The following is a 26,198-nucleotide window of genomic DNA, read 5'->3' as shown; positions in this document are numbered from 1 at the left end:
TTTTTTTCTACCACAAGATCAAGCATTTATTCCAAGCTAACTCGTTTCCTCAGCTAAGGTCCAATATCAATGTAATTATGATAACTAGATTATAATGCAAATGTATCGTACTCTCTGCACAAAAGATTCATGAACAATTGTGTTTATTTTGCACGCAAGGCTTCTTTGAATTGTTGTAGCAAAAAGGTTGTGTTTTCCCTACTAGATACATTATTGCTACTATACTTTTATCATATACTGACAATCACTATTACATACTTTTTATCTTTCGTTTATAAAAGGTGTTACAAAACAATGTATACAAAATGAAAATTGTTTGTCAAAATCGTGTGATTTCATTGATACATTTTTGGTGTACAACTAATTGTTTCCACGTATTGGCTCGTGAATCCTAACCATCTCTTATCGCAAAATTGTTTGGACTTAATTCGTTTCCATGGTGCACATTTTAGTTGTTATCTTCCTTAATTAGGAATGTTTTACCTTCCAGTGAGTGTTTGTGTGTATGTAGGTAAATGTGGATGCTCATTACTTACAATCTACTTATCAACTGCCTGTTAGATTTATCGTTTCCTCTTTCGATCGTGTTCCATGCGTACGTCATGTTAACCTTCGGCTTCGCTTGTACTCCTTTGAATCACTCAGTCAGTCAGTCAGGCGATGTGTCACACTGTTTCACAACTTTTTATTACGCGCCCGTCCACTCATATACTATATTTACAAAAAGCATTTCGTATTCGTGTATTACAATGCTTTTATACCTATTACCATTATACATACATGTGATTACCGCAGATCCCGGAGAGTTGCGCCACCATTTATTTCTTCTATTTGGTATTACACCTGCTTATCCATTAACATTTACAAATGCAGTTGGGCCGGAGTATTTGCTCAGCAAATCTCTCAGCATATGTGTGTTTGTCATCTACTTCTGCTGCGTAAGTTTTCGCAATTCCTAGTTCGGCAGACGACAGTCGTAATCTAATACTTTTATACAGCTATCACGTACATTTCATAGCAAATAAATGACGTATGTCTACGATCCTTTCAAATTCTTATACCTTATTCAAAGGAACCTCTTCTGCTGGCCGTACCTGGTCCGTCGGAGCAGGCCTCCGCTTAGAGCCACAAAATTTATTTTTCAGTCCCGTACGCCTACATACAATACCGGCCATTAGAATTAGCACCCCCGCTCCGATGATGCCCATCAACAGGTGCTTCATCGTTTCAGAACTGATCGCTGCGAGCATGGATGGTGCGGCAGCCTCCGGAGTAGATTCCTTCTTGACGTCATCCTCTGCCGTCGAATGGGTGATTGAGGCCGACGATGGTCCACTGACAGTGGGAGGTGCCTTAGTCGTGACCGTTGTGGTAGTCGAGGTACTGGTTGTTTTTCTGGATGTGAGTTGTGTCGTCGATTCTGTAGTGCTTTGAAGCTCGTTCACAAGCGGTGGTTCGGATTCTTTTTCCACTGTGATCGCCTTTTTCTCCGGTTTGGCTGTGCTGCTGGCGTCGTCTTGATCCGGATCTGACAAAAAAAAAATTCATATAAATTCCTAGAAGGACGCAAAACTAATACCATTACTCACCTTTTGTTTTCGGTTCAGGAGCGATCGGACGTTGAGTGATGATACTTTCTTCATATGACGTTTCCGAAGCGAGATAGAAACAGCTGATGTTGTGAGTAGTGATGTCTACCACATCAATGGATTTGATTACGTCACACAGATCGCGTACGGTGTCTTCGGACAGCGGAGGCAGATGCAGCCGCTGGAGGTTTACCAGTGGTTCGAAAACGTCTGTGCTGAGATCCTGTGGATAATTGAAACACAGATAATCCATTGGGCGTTTTGCAGACGTTTGTTTAATTTTTTCTATATTAAAAGTAGAACCTAATCCACATTAATATCAACATTGTTCTGAAATGTGCTATAAGCTCCTTCTTGGGTTTTCAACTCCAATGCTAAATTGTCTCTACTATGTGACAGCACTCACCTCATCAAACTCGTTTCCGGCCAAATTCAGTGACTTTAGCCCATCGAGACCACCGAAAGTTTGATGGTTCAGCTCGGTGAAGTTACAACGAGCCAACTCCAACTCCTCTAGCTCTTCTTGTATCAACAATGGTCCATCGTCGGGGACAATCAAAGGGTTCTCATTCAAAACCAATCTTCTCAAAGACTGTGCTCCCACGAAGGTATCCGGTGTTAGATGCGCAATTTGATTACCTTGCAATCCTAGCAGATCCAGACGAATCAATCCGGCGAATACTTCTTTGTCGATCTCTTCGATTACATTTCGATCCAACATAATCTCCCGTACATCGGTACAGTTTTGGAATGCGTCAACCGGAATCTGTTTGATGTTGTTTCGGCTGAGATCTAACCTAATGACATCGTGTGGTAGATCCCGAGGGATTTCGATTAGTTTACGCTGAGAACAATTGAGAAACTGGGTGCCATCTTCACAGGAACATTCTTGGGGACAGGCAAAAATTTCAATGGCTGTTGGACGAAATAAAAAAATAACAATTGAAGATAAATCAAGCGGGGGGTTAGCGGATAAATAATGCAGCAGTCTAGACCACCTACCGGCATCCTCGTTGCTCCACAGAGGGTCAGCCGTCGTTTTGCTGTTTACCGGTGGAGCTTCACTGGTTGTGGTAGTTGTAGTGCTGGTTGTGCTACTGGTCGATGACAATTTATCACTGTCAGCGATCGCTTTTGGATTTTGATCCTGATAGTTATAGTTGTAGTCGTAGTCATCGTCATCATCATCATCGTACTCGTCGGGGTAGTGATAGTCGTCGGTATTGCTACTGCTTCTGCTTCCACTGGTGGTTTTTGCTGCAGCCTGCAAGCATATACTGGAGGAGGTCCGGGTGATAGCGGAAATGAAGGCGTAAGGAAAATTGATTAATTAATGTCTGTCACGAAAATGGGTCGGTCTCGGTCGTTTTTCGGAAAGGTCAATAAAGGATTTGGAAGTGGAACCGCAGCTGTCCCGGATCCCACTCGATTTTATATTAGGACAATTGACTGAGTCATAAATAAAGGAGGATATCAATTGACGATTCTTTTTGTTGTATTTCAGTAACTTCGATTTAATTAGTGTCGGTCATCGGTTGACACGTTACCGCCACTCACGATATTGGGTTTCCCTGCTGTTAAATGTATTTTTCAATCTTTTTTCCAGTCGACTGATGGTGTCATTTGATATGAAATGTGATATCATTTCTGTTTGGTATGTCTATGACTATACAAGGTGTACGAGGAAAAAGTTCGACTTCAAATTTCTTCGTCCGTCACATGAGTTATTGAAACGGTTAGCAAGAACTATTTCAACTGAATGCGTTCCTAAATCAATAACCTCATTCCGTTCTTCAATCAAACTATTGGCCGGCAAATAGGAACAACTCAGTTTCTCGATCGAGCCATTCCTACTCGGGACAAATTTTCAAGAATAGAAGTCACACTGAAGCGATGAACGACTGCCACACTGTTACTTTATCTTACTCTCGCTCACCTCGGCGTGACGTCCGGTTTATTTATCAAGCTTTTCGCAAACGGCTGAGAGGTGAAGAAACAGTTGCTGCTCAAAGTACACTAGGAAAACAGCTAATCGATGATATGACAACATCGTGTAATTGTGATTTTCGTCGCATACACCGTTCTTCCTAACAGTGAATCCTTAATTGAATCAATGTTTGCTCCACTTTGCTTTCCGTTTCTTCCACCGTATGACGTATGATCGCAAACCGGCTCATTTTTGCAACGGGTGAATTTTGAACTGATTGAACGATGGGAATGTGTGACCCCGGGCCAACTAGTAGTGGATCTGCCGGCCGACCAACCAACCGGCCGGTTTCTGATGAATATTGAGTGCCAAGACGGTTACGATAGTCGTGATTACGGCGCAAAGTTCTATGCTGTTATTGAATAATTGAATTAAGTCAATATTGTTAGGAGTCCGTGTGTGTATGTGTGCATTCTGATTTCTGTATGGAGACTGTTTCGTGTTCACATTTGATCATTATGCGCAAAAAGGTGCGTATTGAGGGTCATGGTATTATTTAAAAAATCCTTCTACGCGATCAACACATAATGTTGATCTGTTGTTTGTTAGGAAAAAGGTTCAATTTGCACTTCTTTGCTTTGCTCAATTTTTTGAGTCTAGAAGAGCATGTTGGAAAAAATGATGAACTGTAGCTCAACATTCATTCTCACTGTTATACTTCTGGTATTATCCAGAAAAAAGTCATGGAAAACACCGTTCAGAAAAGAAATAATCATTCTATAACATAACTCTTTGGAAGCACCTCTGGAGTTCCTCAAGGATGTCACTTCGAACCGTTTATATTTTCACTTTATCTCAATGATTGAAATTATTCGATCAAGTATATGGAACTATCATTCGCTGATAACTTCAAACTATTTCATATTATAAAAGCCACATCTGACACGAAGTTTGAACAAGAACCGTTAAATTCATTAATTAATTTGGTTACTAGGTCCACCGAACAGGTGACAAAAACTATTATCGGCGCAAACCATTATATTTTTGACAACAAACGCGACACATGATGAATACAATAGGTCTTGAATTTAGTAAAAACATAATAATACATAAATATTGTTGTTATATTGTGGTTCGTTTGGTTTTTTTCTCTGCCATGCGAATAAAGCTTTTCTGAACTCGTTCAAACAGAAGACTTCACGATATTCGATGCGAACATCAAATTCAAAAACCTGACGTACGAGTTCTCAATGTCTTTAGCAATGTTTGCAGATGAATCCCAATTGACGCAGAGCTTTCGAAATAACCAGCGACCGCTAGACATCGAATTGTATTCCAAGATTATACACCTGGGTCACCTGGCATTTGGCAACATTGATAGCAAGTTTATGTTCGTTGCACCAATCAACGAACGTTGTAAGCAGATCTTAGACGGCAATCCTCAAAACAACGAACCACGAGATACCGCTATGATTTAAAGAAGCGTAGATTGTTTTACAACCGGTTCCCAAGTGCAAAGAAACATCGTTAAAAAGTAATACGAGTGATAAGGGTCCTGGCTTACTACCTTGCTGCAAATCTGATTTGTTCAAGAACTCTGATGAATAACAACAGAATGGTTGTGAATACCACTAAATTCTTTGTCATCTCTTTCAGTCGCAAACAGTCTGTAGTCAACTTCAATTATTATATTTCATCAACTATTCTCGGATGGTTAACGGGCCAGAGTGTTCTTCGGGGTTCTAAGTTAACTGATAACGAACACATTGAGATTACTGTCTCCAAAGTAGAGATGGGCAATTCGTTCGCGAACGGTTCAAAAGAACTAGTTCTTTTGAAAGAATGAACGAGCTATAGTTCTTTTTTCGAGAACGGTAGTTCATCAGTTCAAAATCGAGGGATCTTTTTTTGTTTTTTAAGCTCACTCAACCTTTTTTCAAGAACGGTACTAATAAGAAAGTTTCGTCACGAAACCTCAGTTCTATTTCAAGGGACCTTTTTTTCCTCGCTTAAGCTTACAAAAGTGAGTTCTCGTTCAGTCTTTGAACAAACAAACCAACTATGAAAAGCACGAACGAACGGCTCTGGAGAACTAGTTCATTCAACAGAACTCTGCATCACTGAACGGTTCTTTAAAATGAACTGTTTTGCCCATCTCTACTCCAAAGCCTCTAAACTGGTGGATCTATTTCAATTACGAATCGACTGCTGCGAGCTCTTACAATTGTTACGATTATATATAACTCGCCGTCACCTTTGAACCAATTGTTTTTCTTCGGACTCCCTATGTTATAATTAATGATTGTTCTTGAGGTTGGTGACAAGCTTTCGTTACTGTAGAAGCACTAGATTTAAGGAAAATATGTCATTAGAGTAACTATAATCTGTTGAAGCAAGAACTACAGAAATCAGTCCTTTGGGGTTGTTCGAGACATGGCGATTGCAACAAAAATTTGAAACTATTGATGAGTTTTTCAAGCAGGGGTGTAAATTCACATGATTTTGCGCTTAAAAATATGCATTATTGCAGAATGCATTAAGTATTCTAACACATCAACTGTAAAAATGGGTCATTTTGGACACTCGAGTATGTCGGTCTCAGGATACGTAAATTTACTCAATTTTTGTAGGTGTTATCACTTTATGTCTACTTCAATTTGTGTTCCATTTTTTCTTGCATGCAATCATGTTTTTTAGCTGTTTTGCTTGCGAATTGATTAAAGCAAACCAGTCAAAGCATCGAATCGTTTTATCATATTTTTTATATATTTTTTTATTGTAATAGAAATTACATTTGAACTTTTAAGACATAAGTTGGGTATCCAGTCAGAAGTGGAAACTTTTCAACCCTATTATATACATGATTTGGTTATTACAATTATGGCATCATTTGCTTCCTTAATTTGTAGGAAAAATCGTAAATCTACTTGTAATGTGTAAATCCCCGAATTCTACCGGGGAAAAGGTACCTATAAACTTACTTATTAACTAATAAAAAGATCAAATCGATTCAATTGAAGATTGCATCTATTTTTGTCGAACAGCATCGAATCGTTTTGTATCATTTCATATGACGCCTGCATGTCGGACTGCAACCTTGCTGTAACGTGTTTTATATGAGACTGAAGCATTAGCAATATTTTTTCTTATATTTATAGACTTGCGTGATTTCAAAGTTATCTCTGAATGTCCAATCAGAGCGACATAACTCCTGATACTACTGATATACCTCTTACTACTTCAAAACTATCGTCTCTGTTAGGTAAACCAGCTTAGCATTTTAGATTTTTAGTAGGCGAAATAAGATACTGTTCGCTAATAATTAAAATTTCAATATATTTGAAAATACATTGTTTTAACTATTCAAATTTTCCATGTTTTCACAAAACATATCATCCTCAATTCATGTTAAATTCGGATAGATGAACCGGATATTTTTAGAAGCTTGATTCAGCCAGAATAACTACGAGGGTCTGCCCTATGGGATTGATCGGACTGTATGTCTACATTTTCGTTTTGTTTTTATTTACTTTAGGTAATTCATCCGACAATAAAACTATTGTCAAAATCACTGCTAAAATTTGTTTAAATATTTGTTCAGCAGTTTTTTTGTGTTCCACTTATTTGTATCTATGTGAAATATTTTTTTCAGAAATAATTCTTGAGTATTTTACATGCCCTGAAAATAACCATTCTGGTGTTGATTGTGAAGAATACCAGCACTCCATGATTGAGGTCATTCTGCGTTTTCCTAGACTTTCTGATTCTTATTTTTCTTAAATGACACACGCATTGACGAGCGAAGGTCCTATGAAAATAATGAACTTATGTATACGAAACTGTCGTCTTTTTTAGGGAAAACCATTTTATTTTCCTTATTTTGAATTCGCACCGATTCTTATGAATTAAGACAGATACTCATTCCGATCACAAGCATTCAGTATGTATGCAACATCAAGAAAAGTAGTGCTTATAGCTCCCTGGTGGGAGCTCTAAGCACTACTTTTCTTGCTGTTGCATACATTATTAACATAGACCAGGTCTGGAATGCATCTACTTTAAATACTTTCGTTTCCATTTTTTCTTATTCAAGGAGAAAGTCTGTGCAATCATAGTGAATACCGATTTTTGAACCGACGCTCTGAGTACTGAGTATCATATAACATTCGAACCAGTTCCTCGAGATCGCAAAATGTCTGTGTGTATGCAACATTTTCCTACTCACACTCTTCTCGTAGACTGCTTGACTGATTACATCGAACATAGATTGAAACGAAAGGACTTGTCTTCTTATACAAAATCCCTGAATGCTACCCGGATCCGTCTTCCGGTTCCAGAGCTACAAAGTAATATTTGCAAAAAAATTCCAAAAAAGAAACACCGGATCGGATTACCGGCTCGGTAAATTGTGCTAAAAATGGCAAACCGCTATTAACCGTTGTGCACTCGAAAAAAAAAACACCTTTAACCACCCGAATGGGTACCCGGGTACCCATTTTTTTAAATCGCTGTAAGTTGAGCATTTTTCAACCGATTGAAGTAATTTTAGCACTGTTGGATTCAGGAACTTAAGCTCTTTGGGATTGGTACCCATAAAGATGGACATGGTGCTCCTGGTTCCCAGGAACCCGGATATCCTAAATGAGTTCCGACATCGAGGCATTTATACACGGATTTCACGTATTTTTGTAATCTTATCTAAGAATTGCTATATGAAATCAAGTGCTATGCTGAGTTGTTATGTTTATATATTTCAGGGGGCATCCGTTATGTACGTAACATAAAATTTTGAATTTTTCTACCACTCCTTTCCCCCTTTGTCGAGCATTTCTCAATCTTTTCACCATGTATTGTCACGTATTTTTGAAACCTCTCCCCCCTAAACGCGTGACGTACTTTATGTATGTTCCCTTATATACTTCACTTTCTTATCTTCAGTTTGAAAATTATTATGTACTTCAGGCCTATTGCGAGGAGCACGCAATACAATTTTTAATTCTGGCAACAAACATTTCGAAACATCACGAAGTTACTTCCCAAACAGTTTCGTTCTCATTTATATTTCCTTTTTTTCGTTCTATGAGAGTAAGTCCAGAATAGGCCAACTACCCTTTAGATGACGTCATTTTTCTACAAAAGGTTCATTTTGGTACGGCCTTTCTCAAATAGCTGGTTTGGAAAAGTTTCAAATTAGTAAATGACATTTATGGTGGAAAACACAAGTGTCGGAACATTCTACGGAAATCCGGATTAACGGGAACCAGAAGAACCTACTACAGCAATATACACGGCCATCGAAAAGTGGATAAATTTCTGAATTTACCCGTACTGAAAAAATTCAAATCGGATGGAATTTGCCTTAGTTACAAGCATTTTTATTTGTGGGTACCCGGGTACCCATTCGGGTGTTTACGTAATAAAAAAAATTTGAGCCCCCCCATTCGACCCCCCTTACTGTAAAATGAAAAGTCAAAGCATGAGAAGTTATGGTCCAACTAGTTCTTGGAATTGACCGAATTGCAGAATCTTAGTTTAAACCTAACTCAGAAATTTCTTATTTTGAAATTCGAAAAGGTACCCGGGTACCCATTCGAGTGCATAAGGGTTAAAGGTGACCATGCAACGATGCAATTTTTGAAATTTTGCACACTATGGAAAAATCATTTAAATGTATGTTTTGATGCATGTTCAGAAAAATCGTAATTTACTTAAATTTTCAAACCAAAGCATGTCTGACTGAATTATGTCATTGACTTCACAGCAAATTCAGCTCATCTCGACATAGAAACAGACACGAAATTTTATTTCACACATGGTAATATTCTGTCATAACCCAAGAGAATACGGGCATGCTTGGATTTACGTCATATGTGAGTTTTTTTTGCCGGTCTCCGGTTTACCAAGTATTGAACAAAGTGATCAAAAATTAAAAAAAATTGATTTTCGATTTCTCCGAGATACCTAAACCGATTTTCACAAACAAATCTACATGATTGGTCCGATTCCGGAAATACTACTAAGAATTCAAGAATGAAAGAGAGAGAGAGACCTTCAACGAACGAAATCAAAACCCGTTGCGGTAAACTATGATTCCATCGAATCCCGAAGTGCAAATCCTATCGATTGCCCATAATCAAGAAGCTGGCAAATCACTTTCTTCCAACCACAACAAATCTCACTTTTATTGCTCAATCTCGTGCGTGATGCTGACATCAACTCCAGTTGGTTTTTTTTATTGCACTGCACTTTTGTAACAGTTCATAATCTTGAGCCACCAAACTATGTATAGCCAAGAAGGCCGGTACATAAATATATTTTTTAAACCCGGACCGTTCAGCACTGGGCAGGACATGACAGAACCGGTATAAAAAAGTAGAAGTCGAAGTGAAATTGAATTGCGGTTCCATGAGCATGGTTCCACCACACGACTAAGGTATATATTTATATATCATTACACTCACTGCACCAAAAGTGGTCTCTGGTTTTCCTGGTGGTGTATTTACCAACTGAAGGGAGAGTTGATCAATTGCACATGTGCGCACATGTCCTAGTTCTTTAATTAGTGCTACTGTATCAGTGTCTTGTGATTTTCCAGTGGGACACTAATTAATCATCAATGTGAACGAGCAAGCGAATGTTTTAGTTCACACTAAACTCAAAGCCGGACAATGAACTATGTGACGAATACGCAAGTGTCGTCGGTACCATTAGAATATTCAAACACTGAACACCGAACAGCACGGCAGTTATACACAATGACCAGCAAGGTCAAATGTCCGAGGTCCCGTAGCTCTAGTTTTTCCTCATCGGCGGAAGTAGACCACTATAACCAACGACTCAGTGTCATTGTGCAATGATTGCATTCCAAGTAACCCCCCTCCCCCTCTGATTGCGATTGCCGGTTGATCTTTTGTAAACACACGTCAGTCACGTGTCGTAAATGATGACCCCATCGCATGCCGGCTGTCTCTCATTATCGGGTAAATTCATATCACTGAACAAATAGTGCGTTGGAGGGGTCATTAGCACCTGTCACACTGCTTAGCCACCCACACAACAAATCCTTCATGACCAAAAGTCTCTAAATCTCACCTCAATCCCAGAATCAGCACTAATCCACTAGCTAGCCTGGGCATCATTGTTTTTTAATTATTCCTTCGTTTTTTTCTTCTCTCTCTCTGTCTCTCCGTGTTTTTTACTTACAACACTACGTTACTTCTTTCACTTTTTCAATCCGCACCACAAAACACTCGTTATCAGTTATTGAATTCAACTTATCACTTGCCACTCGCTCTTTTTTTTCAATTGGAACTTGGTAAACCCGGTATTATTAATTTTACGATAATCCGTTCTCTACAAGCCATACAACCGCAACACGAACCCGAAAAATGCTCTCTTGATTCTGATATTTTTTCTTACACACCGCCGCTTGGCTGTGATTCGGTGCGCTTCTGGGTCTATACTGAAGCCTTCTCGTTGGCTGCATGCGATGATAGGTTTACTGGAACTCCATTCGGTCGATGATGGCCGACGCACAAGGCGGTGTCGGTAAAGTCGATGCAGGCAGAACCGGTGGAATGACGACGGCGGCTCATACCCACAGTCATATTCGGTAACTCTTGCTGGTCGCTGGTTACCCACTGAACAACGGTGATACACTGTCGGCCGTTGTGTGATTCATTTCAATGGACTTTCATCGGTGCCACCAGTAGGGCCTTCGCTTGTGTTGTTTCTTCAGGCGATGATTTTATGCACCGCAATTCGTTTACGAATGCCTCCGGTGAGTAGTGGTGCGTGTGCCAGGTAGCGTGCCTCTAGGTGGTGTTTGCGTTCTGACGATTTCGCGCACTTGTCTAGCTAATCGATAATCATACCTTCCGCATTGAATATTAGTTGGTTTGACGATCTGAAACAGAGGTGAAATTATGATTTCATTAGTACGACTGTAGATACAATGAAGTTTGATATGATATGGATATGACACTCGTTAGCCTACATTTCCTTGTTGAATATACATTTCTTTTGTTGAATATGACCTTTCTTTTGTTGAATATGACCTTCTGTTTCAACAGATTTCGCAGCCGATTTACAGCGTACAGAACCATTGCATGGTTGGTGCTTCGATCCTACTAACACTAAGAATCCTTTCTGGTCGGAGATCGAAAATACGATTACTGTCTTGTAAGACCAGATCCCTATGCATTGGCATATAGTCTAATGGCACAAATCTTTAGAAAAAAAAACAGAAACGTGCCACTTGAACCAATTTGTTATTTTACACTTAGGTTTTAACACTATTTATAAAAAATTCATCGGGAATAGTATTCAATCGACACATACTTAATCAAATAGATTACCTTTGAACAATCTTAAAAAAAAATTTGAACAATCTCCAAAAGAAATTGTTAACTACAATTAACAGCTGATGCCAATTTCTCAACTGGTTTATTAAAGGTACATTACTTTTGGTACTTAAACTTGTCTGGCTCAGAAACTACATTTTATGTTTAGCTTGATTCATGATCTGATCAATATATGAGGGTATAATGATAAAAACGTTTCTCACATATGATTGAATAGATTTTTCACTAACTTCAATGCAAATGTAGTAATCAATGTAGTAGTATAATGCTGTAATATACAGGGTCCGCCATGGTACTTTTTTTAAACATGCAATAAAACACAAACGGTTCATCCGATTTCAAAATTTATTTTTTCATATTAAAGTACAATCCTTCCGGTTAATTGTGGAATATAATTTCAATCAAATGGCTGCCTCGGCTGGCCTTGCAGTACGCCATACGGTCGGTCCAGTTTTTAGTACATTTTCGATTGTATGCAGCTTTAATTCAGCTATGGATGCACGAATGTTGTCCTTCAAGGCTTGAATTGTCTCTGGCTTGTCCACATAACACTTATCTTTGACAGCCCCCCAAAGATAATAGTCTAACGGCGTCAAATCACAGTTCCGAGGCGGCCAAACGACATCCGAATTTCGACTGATAATTCGATCTTCGAAGTCTTGTTGGAACCAAATGGTGTCCAAGTCTTCCTCTTCAAGTAACGAGAAGAACCAATCGCTAATCATGGCGCGGTTGCACTCGCCATTGACCGTGGCAGCGGCTCCTGCTCATTTTCGAAGAAAAATGGCCCAATGATGCCGCCAGACCAAAATCCACACCAAACCGTCACTTCGTCTGAGGAAGCATCGGCTTCTCCATGATAACATGCGGGTTTTCCGTCCCCAGATGCGACAATTTTGCTTATTAACATACCCGCCGAGATGAAAATATGCCTTCCCATTTTCATACGTAATTTCCGCACACATTCCGCAACATTACCATGATTTTCAAAGTAAAACTGCACTATTTTCACGCGTTCCTCAAGCGTATACACTACCATTTTCGTTCAGCGGAAGGGTAAAACTAAGTTAAAAATAAAATAAAATAACAGCGCTTCAAAAATTCGCTTTTTGTCCGTCAGAACAGGAGGTTTCTCTAAACATTAATTTCTCTTCGATTAAATTCCAATTTTCGCACAGCCTTTTTCTATAGAACGACACTTTTGGTCTAATATTCTAACTTTTTTTTATTTTTGTTCATTGTAAATTCGAATACCACATACACACTAATGAAGCGATAACTACACAGATAAAAAATATTTCGTGAATTTACATCAATTTTCATGCACATATTTGACACGGGCAATTGAATAGAAGGTTACTTTACAATTCGTTATTATTCAATGTACTTTGAAAGCAAAATGAGGCGTTTTTTTTAACATACAGTCTTGTTTATTCAAAAATCAATGCATTACAATTAAATTTTATATCAATCATGGTTTTAAAGCAGATTCTCGATTAAACTGATGTCTATTTCATAGTACTATTGATTTACATGTCGTGTAAATTTCATTATTTTTTTCTGTGTACGTTCATTAAATCAATTTGACCGTACTGAATGCGATGGACTGAGCATCTTAGAAAGTTCGTTCTCCGCAGTGGTGTGGAATGTGAAAACGAGGCTTCTCTTGAAGCATGAGACAATCGTTGTTTTTAGTCATGTGGCACTTCGTTTTCACACACTTTTCTCATAGCTTTTGAAAGATCAGAAATTGTTTGTTGTGCAATATTTAACATTGCTGCCATTCGCTTTTGACTAGAAGTATCTTCTTCGTCCAATATTGCTTGCAGTTCGACGTTTTTCAACTTTATGATGGAAGACTTATTCCTTATTTCTCTCTTCAAAATCATCACTTTCTGGTACAAAATTGGACATTTTTAAGAATGAACCATCCAACTAACTAACATCATACCAACCAAAAAAAATGAAGGGTCGTTCACACCAAAAATTCAGTATCTTCACATTTATATATTAACGCTCGCTTTATAATGGTATATTTGGTATTGTGAACTTAACAGTGATAAATTACACTATAAATTTTAATTTGTTCAGCAAAACTTTCTTTACATATCTAACATAAAAAAAACAATTCCGCAATAATTTTACATATAAAAATTTCACCAAGTTAACATTTTTTTCATGTGCATCATGGATTATTCTGCTAAAGATGATATTGTCGAACCTTGCCTAGTTATCTACCTTTCTCTTGTTATTCAAATAGCTTCATTAAAACAAAATTTTTTCCTTAGGATAATTTCTGACACGAATTTAGGCTGATTTTGAACACAATGTCATTCAGATTGTTTCGGTTAGTTCAGAAAAGTGTGACTTAACGCTAACGTCTCGAATTCAAGAGTATCAGCACTAATACATTTGAACTTGATTATTCAATTCAAATAACTAATGACATTAGGTTTCTAACGAGCCTAAGATTGATAAATCGGTTCAAACATCTCCGATAAAATTGTGCGGAGAGAATAATCTTCAATGAAGTGCACACATACATTTTCCGATGTCGTCGAGCTGAGTCGAATGGTATATAACCATAGGGACATCCGTAGCTCCGATCAAAAGTCGGTTTACCTTGTTATAGAGTAAGTCAGAAATAGTTCCGGCTTAAATCGGTCTAGTTTAATTGTAAAATTATGAAATTATGAATAATTATTTTTTTTTAATTCCATCTACACTCTACTTGCTATGTGGAATCATTTTCAATTACTTGTGCAGTAATAATGCTTACTCTACTCCGTTATAAAATCTGTCTTAACTACTTGCGTTTTGTTTTGATATGGCTTTAATAGTCTGACCAATAGCTGGAAAGGTTGCTGTACAATTTTAGAATAGAATTACTGTTTCAGTTTCAGTGTTACCATAAATAACATTCAAGTGCAATGGTTGAATGTAAAGTAGGGGTAGATGGGGTAAAACGCACCCCGTAAGGAAATGTAGCTATGTCTTAACTATAGAGAATAACACGGAAGAGTTTCATGCATGACTATCTTCCGTAATCATTATTTCTCAAAATTACGTACAAATACCCGCTGAATGCATTGAAAAATACATGAAATATCTTATTTTCCAAAACCCTTAAAAATTGTCTATTGAAATATATGCGGGGCATTACGCCCGATCGTGGAAAACATAAAAAATATACATTATAAATTACGCGAAGTGACAGTTATCTGAACGTAGAGGCAGGATGATCTTAAACAACGGGTAAACATCCAACAAAACAACGGATTAAACCTCATGACAACCACGGGGCAATATGCACCCTCATAAAGCTTCTTCTTATTATTTAAAGAAAGCTTTAGACTTTTCGTTGACGAAATATTTGCCAGGTGGAAGATTGCTCACTATTATTCATTAAATTGATAACTTATGGATAATTTTTGTAAGCGAATTCTTGAGCATTTTGCCTCACACAATTCGGGTCGTTTTGCCCCCAAAAATAAGAGATGATATATTTGACGACAGGCCCGTACCCAGGATTTCGTTTCGGGAGGGGCCCAAAGATAAAAAAATAATGTTACTGAAAATTGCTTATGTACCTAATTTTCGGAGTGCCTTTTACGGGTGATTTTAACAGACACTTTAAACTTTTCCACTTGAACTGTTATTGTATTACATTTCTTTACGTTAACTGTCTTGTTATTTCTGTAACAAATGTCTGAAATCTTCTAAATAATTATATATCTGTTTTTGATTTCGGGAGGGGCCAGGGCCCCTCGGGCCCCCCCTCTTGGTACGTTACTGTTTGACGATTTTTCTATTAAATTGCAAATACATCGTCTGTATTGGAACTAATTTTAGAAACCCGAATGATAGGCAAAGAAGTTCAATGGTTACATAATTAAAATCGTCTTCCTCACCCTAGAAAATTACTATGGAACGAACATCAAAAATTACTTATAACAGAGACATAATTGTTTTTTTTAAATTTTTTTCCAGATATGATTGAACCATCGCTACCAAAATTTTATAGTAATTTGTTGTTATTGCGGACTTTCAGTTTCATAAAAATTTTCAGTAAAAAAATACTTTTGAGGAAAGCAAAAGGTGCATTATGCCTTGCGGGTACGTTTTACCCCATCTTCCCCTATTTCTAAATTGGACAAATTTATTTTAAATTGTTTTTCCACCGCCATATGTATTGTGGACAATTGATTTGTTCGAATATAAAGTCTGATCCTACATTCTAATAATAATTTTTGTATTGCTTTCAACTATACCTATCTTCGTTTTTTATTTGTTATTATAAAATACTGTTCGTGAAATCATTTAATGTCACTGTAATGAAGTTCATCAATGATCGTAACCTACAAAGATTTGTTATTGCCCAGGAAAAAATCGACCTTTCTAACTCAATGTGATAAAGAGCCTATGTTCCTACCTAAAACTCTTCTCCTTCGTTGTGAGGAAGGAAGCCATTGCATGTCTGCGTTTCGCACTCAATCCTCTTACTTAACATTTCGTTTTACTATTTTGTCACCTTACTTTTCACTTTCTTATAGAATACATAAAAGTATGCATGGTCATACTCAACGATCCGCATAATCAAGGAAGCGTACTGCTTACTTTTACCGACGAAGCCTGATTTTTCATAAGCTGAAATATAAGTTCTACCATTTCAATGAAATCAGGCACTTGTTTATGGTCGAAACGTTATTATCTCTTCCTTGTTCCCAGTTCTGACTTCTAATTTGGTTTGTTTATATGGCCAACCGCGAGCGATTGCTGCAACGGTTGTCTGCACTTCATGAAAGCGGACCGAGTATCAGGATAGAGATTGCGATGTGGTGCTCCGGCATGATTTGGTTCTGCAGTGGAACAGGAGAATTTGGAAGCGGTGCCGCCAGCGGTTCCGCAGGGTAAGAGCTTCCCAGAATTACTGTCTGACGGCCCGGATCCAGCATACTGTGGCTTTCAATTATGTGTTGTACTGTGTACAACTTTTCTTAACTGAGTTATGGGATTGTGCCTTTTTAATTGTTTCAGAATAAACCGCATTGTTGCCTGTAGTTTATGAGGGCCACTTTCCAGCACACACTGAATATGCCGCAAACCCACATGTTCTTGAGCAGTGGGAATTTAGCAACAGCGAACTACACCAGATGGTTTTGGTTGTTGTTTTGTTTTAGACCGGTAATAAAATTGTTTGAAAAAAAAATCGAGAATAAAACTAAAACACATTCAAGCCCATCGGTATGCACCGTTTCAGAGAGAAAGAAATCGTAAATTGAGAGAACCTAATATATAAAAAAAACTGGTTTCCATGTATTTCCTTCCTGCATGAACACAATTGCCTCCGTCGTCATGATCTTCGGTTTATGCTGTTTCGATTGACGGCGACGCATGAGAACCGCATGTTGCTGTTATTACTACTACTACTGCTTCGTCGTATTACATCGACATCAGACGAGGTGACAGGTTGAAAAAGTGCCGTAAATAAAAAAAACTTGAGATGCACTGAAGTGCCGGTTAGTGAGGAATCAGATCTATCAGAGTTCTGGTTGATGAGCTAACTCACTTACTATCGCACTTATCTACGATAAATGTTCAGGGCAGGTAGATTTTATATTACTGTTTGCTGTAAAATATGACTGCGATTTTCTCAGCTGTTGGATGATTTGATTTTTTACTTTTTTCCATCACGATTATTAGTTTTCATAAACACTGACGTTGGTTTGGATACTACACACTAACACTGAATATTCGTTTCACAAGTCCACAAAGGAAACATATGAAAAACGAAAAAGTTTAAGCGAAAATGTATAAACTGAATCCTCACGAGCAATTGCGTACTCCCCTAGATGTCCATAGGAGAAAAAACATCCTTGACATGGATTACATTCAAGATGCATTTGTTTACCTTTTTGACCCGTTCAAGTCGATCCCGTCTAGATGTATGCACAATCGGTCTCGACGGTCAGCGGATTGCCGGTGAAGAAAGTTTATTTTTAATTTGATTTAAATTTATCTGTGCCGTCTACCGTGGAGTTATTTTCAGGGTATTGTGCACATATTCAGTTGTCCTGTTTCGCTGATTGAGCTTAATTTTGTTCCATTGAAATGGGAAAATCGCACAGATACACAGACGGTAGCGCCGGTTACCGGAGAAGGAACACGTTGATTGATGCAAGGCTGACACTGAACGAGTAATGATCTGATTCTCAAAGTCGGTCCAGTGAGAGCTACAAATGATCAGTAATTCAATGTTTGACTAAAAATGATTTCGAGGATACTCTGCGATTCTTGTTGTTGATATTTGTATGAGAAAATATGTTCTAATATTTGAATCTACGCAATGTCAATAGTTATGAACTGAAAAACAGATTTAAAGACGTAACGCACACACTCCAATTTCCCTAAGTTTGGAAATCCGCGCACACTCCAATTTCCCTAAGTTTTAATTCACTGATCGAAACAACGACGAAGCAACAGTGCGTGTGCTAAAAAGTGATGCACGTGTACATTGCGAATAAAGATCTGTCGCGTAAAAGTTCTTAATTTGGCAAGCGATTTCCTTTCGTTACATGAATGGACAGGTATTTTTGGAAGAGGTTCTCCAAAATCAACTTCTCTCTCTCCTGAAATGTCACGACTGTCTGACGATTGTCATACGGCATCATACCATTACACGAAGGACGTGCTAGTTTGGTTAAAGACGAACAATGTCGATTTAGTGCTGAACCTACCAAACACTTCGGAGCTGCGCCCTATAGGAAAAAATTAAGCTATTATGAATGAGTACCTTCTAAATTTACCTAAAGTAACGGAGAATGTAAAAGCAAACATAAGTTAATATGCAAATAACCGTCGACTCTGAGTTATGACTGGAATTAAGGCCAATAGTACTTGGGGATCGATTTCTGGCTCATAGATGAATTGTTGAACATAAAATCATTGAATTTTTTTTCAGTGTATTGTATCACTATTTATCTATAATCAACAGTTTCCGAGTTTCAGCGACTTGAAAACTTGTTTTAATCCACCTAGTGGTGTTATGACCTTTTTCTCAGAACTTATGTTTTCATTAATAATATTATATTACAAACTTTTCTTTTAGTATTGAATAAAAACAAAAAAAATTGCTTAGGTATACTTTAGCGTAACCTTTTCAATTCTTAGCAGTTGTATCCCAAATTGATAGGAATTCTTCGATTTCTGCATTTGCGCTTTAAATGTTTGTTGAAAATTTTAAACACGCTTTTATTCGTTCAGTTGGCCGTCGACCGAGTGTAGGAAAGCTTCTCTAGCGTGAACTGTTTTCCTCCTCGATGGGCATTGATTCAAAAGGCTGGTGTCCCTAAATCCCCACATAAATAGTAATGGGAACGCTTCTCCCCATTAGAACACTATTATTGTTTATTTTCAACTAGTTCAAAATTCTAGGAAAGCATTGCTCTGAAATTTAGTAAGCTGTGGACAGGATGTCAGAATGTACATAATAGGAAAATGATGAATAAAGTGGAACGAAGATTGAGTATGTGCTCGTAAACACGGTATGTACAGGTTTTATTCCGAAATTATGGACAACTAAATATTTCGAATTATGCCGATCCATATGTATACCAATTTCTCCGCTGTGTTCGACAAAATCAATCATTACGTTACAGTATGAAAATTAAGTAGACTCGGATTCAATGGATCCTCTCTTAATTAAATATATTAATACTTAACAACTGCTGCTCCATTTACTGTGAGGTGTGATCATTTCGAAACATTCAAATTTTTACTGTACCTGAACCTTTTGAACTTTTTTTTTTCCAACTGTATGAAATAAAAGTAGGACATCTGTACAAATTGATGTGCAGTATATAGAATGACCGTAACCACTTTATACTGTTTAGTTATAGCAGTGGCGTATTTAGAAGGGGGGGGGGGGTGGGAGTTGAGGCGAAGGGGGCAATCGCCCCGGGCGCAACGTTTGTAGGGGGCCGAATTTCCTCGGCACGCCACTGAGTTATAGCAAGTGAAACGCGTTCATTAATTATTTGGAAGTTCTTCTGGATTCGAACATGGAAAATTTAAAATCCTTGTAAATTGTTAAAATTCTGATTCCGCGAGACGAAAAGTTTTGGACATATACATTGCATAAAAGCATTTTTTATTTTATATATTTTTGTGACATTAGCAGTTCAACATAAACTAGAATAGAAGACGGAACGTAAACCAAAATAAAATGTGCATGTCATGTCCACTTAGCACGAAAAGGTTACCCAATAGATACACAAAATCCCTAAATGACTAAGTTGGAACTAATTAGTAATCTAATCAATCAAATGTTTTACTTGGATTCTGTTGGTACAAAAGATGAGAAGGTTTTATGTCAACTGGATAACCTTGTAATCAAATGCATTTACTAAATATGTATACTATTTTACTACATTGACTTAAATTAGTTAAGGAATAAATAGGCCAATTTATTTATTTTTCGTGTATTTTAAAAATCTTGTTTTATAGAGTAATAAAATATACATGTTTTTGCTTTAATTGAAAAAAAGCAATCTTTTCCAACAACTTTTTCCAATAAGATTTGCTCTCGAATTTCTTTCATATCATTTCGATTTACAACAATTTGCAAAATATGTACCAAATGCGTGATTGTGCTCTATGGAACATCGAAAACCAACCAACCGTTTTGTTCCTGTCAGTCCATGGAGACTTAGGAATTACCGCAGCATATGGTGTAGCATTGCATGGCAATGTAGGCTGTCTGGCGTGCCATAGTCGGGTGGTATGATCCGCCAACAACAACAGTCTCCAATTTCGCTATATAAACTCTCATAACTGGACAGCGTTGTGGTGATAGCGGCGAAGGTTTTTCTAAATAATTGAATTAACACCACTCCAGCAACCAACCAACAATACAACTAAGTGTTGACTACCGTCAAGTCGCGCCATGGGGACTTTAGATGGTTCCCTTTTGTCGACTCACGCTAGTCATATTATTGAATCGTTTTTTTGTTTTTCGAGGGCAGTCTATCATTTAAAATTGAGGACTACATTAACGAACCGTGAAACACAAGTTACGGTTACTAAACAACAAGTTGGAATTTCGGAAATCACTTCATTTCCATGAGCTCTCACAAATGTTTGGAACAAATCAAAACCTTAGTGTTACATTTCTTCAGAGAAATTTGACCATTTTGTGTCCGCTGTCTTCACAGCCAAACAGAGCACTGGCTAATGTTTCAATCATGCAGATTTTTTAGTTAAGTGAGTAAGTAGCCCATTTTAGATATGAAACTACCCTCAAATATTTCTATTTTGTTTCTATTAGGGATGCATCGTTTAGTCGGAAGCAATTTGCAGTAAAAAAACCCTTTCCGTGAAATTTCAGAAATATCATGAATTCATTAGAATAATTGTGTTATAATATTGATTTATGAAGATTTACTTGAGCTCTTATTGTACCACTTTTTTTGGGGTGCAATTATCAGAATGTGGAAAATGTGGATCTGGTGTTACAATGGATCTAGAGATAACACCAAATTTAGAATTTTTAAGACATCAAACGAAATCGTTTATTTTCTAGTATAGGGTTTTTTATGCAAACTTTTAAAATAAATGCGGTTTTATGCAATTTTTCTGCGGTACGTATCCGCCTCATAAAAAAGACTTTAATGCATTTGAAAAAAAAGACATGGAAAATTTTACTACTTGAAATTGTACTAAAAGAGAGATATGATTACTATTTGACAAAAAATCTCATTAAATCTGTTGAATTCGAAAAAATCGAAAATTCGTATACATAGTTCTCGGTGCTTCTTCTTCTATTGTTTTTTTTTATAATCCAGTAAATTGGACAGTGAATCTGTAGATCTATGGGAAAAATTGAAAGGTTGGCATCGCTGGAATTGGGTAGCAAATAAGTGAGCTGATGAATTGCGGTACTTTCAATAAAGAATGACCCTCTACTTAAAACACTGTAAGAAGAGCTTCGGTGTAACAACACACAATACTGTGACATAGAAACACATCGAATTCACATTACCTTTAGATTCAAGGGCAAAAACACAGAAAAATAGCCATATGCATGAAGGCATGTCCCGGGTTGGCGGTTCAATGCATAGGACGCTGGTCTTACAAGCCAGTTGTCGTATGTTCGAGCCCCGACCTGGAAGGATTCTTAGTGTTAGTAGGATCCATAGTACTAGCCATGCAATGATTCTGTACACTAAGAATCGGCTGCGAAGTCTGTTGAAACAGAAAGGCCAAATTCCACAAAAGGAATGTAATGCCAGGACTTTGCTTTGCTATGAAGGCATGAAGCGTGTTATTTTTAGGAAATTTTAAATAGGAAGCAAGACTTTAGTTTCGTTCCAAGACTACAAATCGTGTTATTTTGAAATTAAAAATGAGATTCAATGATTGTGCACCAGTTTGTTTTATACAAAAACCGTAATCACATTGTCAGTTGGTTCTCATACCGAAACAAACATTCTATCTAGAGCATACAACAGCAGTATGTCACGAAAAAAACATTTTTTTACTATTTGGAGTTAACTCTGGAACAAACAGTTTTGTACGTTTTTTGTTTGCTTTTGAGTTCACTATGGAACACCGTTTTTTTTTTTAATAATTTTTACGAAAACTGCAACAACATTTTCGTTTGAACGGACTTCGCAGCCGATTCTAAGTGCTACGACACTGAGAATCTTTCCAGATCAAGGTTCGAACATACGACTACTAGATTATACCCAACCCGGGTGAATTTACACAGTAGCAGTCCCTAATACATAACAATAACTACATGAACTCATAGTTTTTTCAAATCTACGCTAGAAGTGAAGGAACCAGAAACCCCGTTGGCTAGAGAAGCTCTCTTTCTTGCGAAAAAGTGGAAATAGCGAAAGCAATAATCAATTGGAAAACAATCCTAGCGAATTCTTATATTCCCGAATGTTTCAAGGAAAACCGGACATTTTTAGGCGAAGTTAAGAGGCACTCGAATCGTAGTAAACAAAATTCTATTCGATTCATCAAACTTTAATCTAGCAAATCGTATGGTTGTAACATACAAGCAAGATATCTCATAGAAGGAAATACGCATTTTATTGCGTCTTATATATTTTTCGGGTAAACGATAGAAACGAAAATATATCAATTATTGAGTGTAGCTTGTGGATGCTTGCTTGCTATATAAAACACACGGATAGGATCAAAAATAGACCCGACCATAAGAAATAGAAATGTTTATTCAATCTCATTGTCTTCTGAGATGGGTTTTGTCGCATCCCAGCATAGACGAATTTCGCGCCAAATCGTATTCATATCGTATCGTATTCGTTGACAGCACCGTTTTAGATTTTAATGAAACTTTCTGGACGTGTATACTTCGTCACAAAAACCGAACTTGCATACCTTGGTTTTCCAAAATTGATCTAGGCTGTCTTTCAAAAAAAAAACAAACCTTTCTTAGTTATTTTTTTCATATGGCTGTAGTCGAAAAATGACCAATCCTACAAAAAAGTTTTGTACTAGTGATGTTCACAAAAGGGCAAAAAGTCATTTTCGAAGAACAATACTAAAAAAACTCCCAATCGCGCTACATCGAAAACAGTTGGTTTTAAAATTTAAAATTAGAACAATTTTTTTCTTGAAGATGCTTATTCTGCAATACATGAAAGGTTGATAGAGAGCCTAATTACCTATATTAGGAGAAAATTTCATTCAAATCAAAAGACGGCATACATAACTGGAGGACGTGAATACAAACAACTACTATTAGGTTATTGAACGGAACACCGAAGTTAGGTGCAAAGTACTCAAAATTAGACAGTTTTGTGGTTCCGTGTTCAATACTTTTTTGTTGGATTTGTCATTGTTCGACTACAGCCATTTGAAAAAAAATGGTAAAAAAAGTTTGGATATTTTCAAAAGACAGTACAAGAAAACAAAAAATGCAAAATGGCGAGAGCCGTGCAGGTGACAACCCTAGTTTCTATGTGTTAAGACTAAATGTCTGAATGATTACAGTAATGAACACAATAAACTTCGACATCCCGATTCAGAACAGTGTAATTAGCGAGTAAACGTAATTGTATTGCTTCTCTCGGTGATAGATTCTTTGATTTGTGGACACTTAGTGTTTTTTTTATACAAATCGCATCATCTGAATCGCATCACCAGGTCCAGTTGGAACCTCCGCTGCATCTAGAGTTTACTGGACACCGGTTCACTTCCAACACGTGCACATTTTCATTGCCGGTGGGCAGTCATCCGCACCGCCGGTCGGCCAGATTATTTTAACAGACGCACGCGACGTTTCATGGTCGATCGATCGCTTTATGATTCCGAGCGATGGGAAGATTAGTAGAGATATTTGGCAACACATTGAATACTTGTGCCTTATCCAACACGCACAAAGCTCATTCTGTTTCATAAACTCCAATAACAATAAAACACGTTATCATATTCGAACGCACCGCTCCGAAGTCCATTACGGCATAATCTACAATACAACCATCGATCATTGATAAATTTCACTTTTTCATTCTCTCACTGAACCTCTCTCTGCCCTACTCGTTCAAAACGCTCCTAATAAGTTAGCGTATGTAGCATGATAGTGTGTTCGATAGCGTGTGTACCCTCAGCACATCAGACCATCGCCGTGTTGCATAAACCGGTTCGGAAGTACATTCTTTCGTGTGTATCATTAACTTCTTCTTACAACGAAGGGAGTTAAAAAAAATTCCGGTAGGAGTACCAATTTCGATCTACCTTTCCAAACTATTTCATTCAGGCGTCTGCTTAGTCCCATTATGCACTGTTCAATCCGTTGATAACGCATTGATTCCAGTGAAGCCAATTGCGGTACCAAAGCATAAAATCACACCACTCCGAGATCGAGACAACTGCGCGATAAGATAGCAATGACGGTCGCACGTTTCTCGTAAGTGCTGACGAACACCCATTAACACAGAGCGCAATGATAGCAGCGTGTGACTACCCAACTCGACCACGTTTCGATTACTACTACCGAACAGTCGGCTGGAGGTTAGCCGTTTTCGATTCCACCTGGTTTGCTGGTATGATCACCAGTCGGTCTCTCACGGTCTCTCATCGTTCTCTCAGTTTTATTTTTCGATTTTCTCATAGTCTGCTACACATAGCATATGTGCGAACAGAATAACAAATCGCGCAGAGAGCAGAACATTTCTTTCGTTTTTCAATGTGGTATTTATGCGATACAATTTTTCTTAAGGAAGAAAACATGAATTTTGTAAAAGAAGCAGAATAAAATTGTTGGTAGGTAGGAACAGCAGTCGTGGATTCTCTCATATCAGCAAACCAGATCTAGATTCCTAAGAGCAAAATCAGCAGCTAGAAGCATCTATAATAGAACAGAAACTGGAACAAACGTATCCCCAGCAAGCCGTTCTAGTTTTATTTATTCGACCAGTTCTTCTGTCAAATTTATAACTGGTCTACTATGCCGTTCTATTTTTTTGTATATTTGAAACACGAGTAAAACACTGCTGGGGCTGCCAGTTTTTCTTGTTATAAAATCCAGATTTAAATTTTGTAACTGACATAAATTATGCATCTAGAACTAGAACACTACTGAATATGCCCTAATAGTTCTAGTTCTCTCATTCTATAACCCTAACATTAATGAAAAAATTTGCGCCTGCTTAGCGGTTTAAATTTAACTGCTAGGTAGTGATGGGAATTTGAACTGCCTTAAACACTGATTAGCCGAAGGCGAAACGCAAAGAATTTTATTTCAATTCATTGTTATTTCATGAAATTAACGAATGAATTTTTAGATCGTACTTATTTACCTCTGCTGAGTTAGTCTGTAGCTCATCTACTAACTTATAGTTGGTGATTGAACGACGTGAAACTAATTTCCTTGTGATTACCCTACTGACATTTTGTTTGCAAATCATGTCTACATCAAGGTGTTGTATGCGTAGATAGCTTACCGCAACTTTAGGTTACGTTATAACTATGAAACTTCACGCTATTATAGTTACTAACGCAGCAGATCAACGCACATCAAGACATTTATTAAATAAAATTAATTGATCTGGAACTCATCTTGTCCCATACAGATTCTATGTTGAACAATCCATCGGAAATTTGGTAATTTTAAAACAATCAGAACTCATAGAGCTTTTCTTCAGCTTTGCTAATGATTGCTCTTATTTTATCATCATTTGTCTCAGTAATGTCATCTTGAGACAACACTTGTGTTTTGCTCATATTTGTGTAAGATATCGATTTCAACAGGATTCACAAAATTGAAAATGTGGTCGACTTAAACTT

At 37.5% G+C, this 26,198-nt stretch overlaps 2 protein-coding genes across 4 annotated transcripts in view; one reads left to right on the top strand and one right to left on the bottom strand.

Annotated features, from left to right (window-relative positions):
• Positions 1-25,001, bottom strand: LOC131439039 (uncharacterized). Of its 3 annotated transcripts, XR_009231046.1 has the most exons (7): positions 24,648-25,001; positions 10,609-11,422; positions 2,592-2,866; positions 1,996-2,504; positions 1,590-1,812; positions 781-1,528; positions 1-711 (listed from the first exon to the last, which is right to left on the bottom strand). XR_009231046.1 is itself a non-coding variant. In XM_058609556.1 (6 exons), the coding sequence occupies exons 2-6, from the start codon at positions 10,653-10,655 to the stop codon at positions 1,056-1,058; spliced, it is 1,527 nt and encodes a 508-aa protein (XP_058465539.1). In that variant the 5' UTR covers positions 10,656-11,422; positions 24,648-25,001; the 3' UTR covers positions 1-1,055. The 3 variants fall into 3 exon arrangements, 2 of the variants coding, with proteins under 2 accessions (XP_058465539.1, XP_058465540.1); XM_058609556.1 differs by having other exon boundaries at positions 1-1,528; XM_058609557.1 differs by lacking the exon at positions 24,648-25,001 and adding an exon at positions 17,791-18,365 and having other exon boundaries at positions 1-1,528.
• The window catches only part of LOC131439038 (serine/threonine-protein kinase ULK2), a 92,164-nt gene that overhangs the window by 32,388 nt on the left and 33,578 nt on the right, over positions 1-26,198 (top strand). The window lies entirely within an intron of this gene.

Source organism: Malaya genurostris, chromosome 3 (genome assembly GCF_030247185.1).
Source record: "Malaya genurostris strain Urasoe2022 chromosome 3, Malgen_1.1, whole genome shotgun sequence".
NCBI lineage: Eukaryota > Metazoa > Arthropoda > Insecta > Diptera > Culicidae > Malaya > Malaya genurostris.
This window is presented reverse-complemented; position numbering and strand designations above follow the sequence as displayed.

Bases quoted from the DNA above. Each gene is read 5' to 3' on its own strand.
- LOC131439039 (XM_058609556.1), bottom strand. From the start codon at position 10,655: ATGATGCCCAGGCTAGCTAGTGGATTAGTGCTGATTCTGGGATTGAG. The intron at 2,867-10,608 runs GTGAGATTTAGA...GACCTCCTCCAG, and splicing joins GTGCTGATTCTGGGATTGAG to TATATGCTTGCAGGCTGCAG. The intron at 1,813-1,995 runs GTGAGTGCTGTC...AATTATCCACAG, and splicing joins CCGGAAACGAGTTTGATGAG to GATCTCAGCACAGACGTTTT.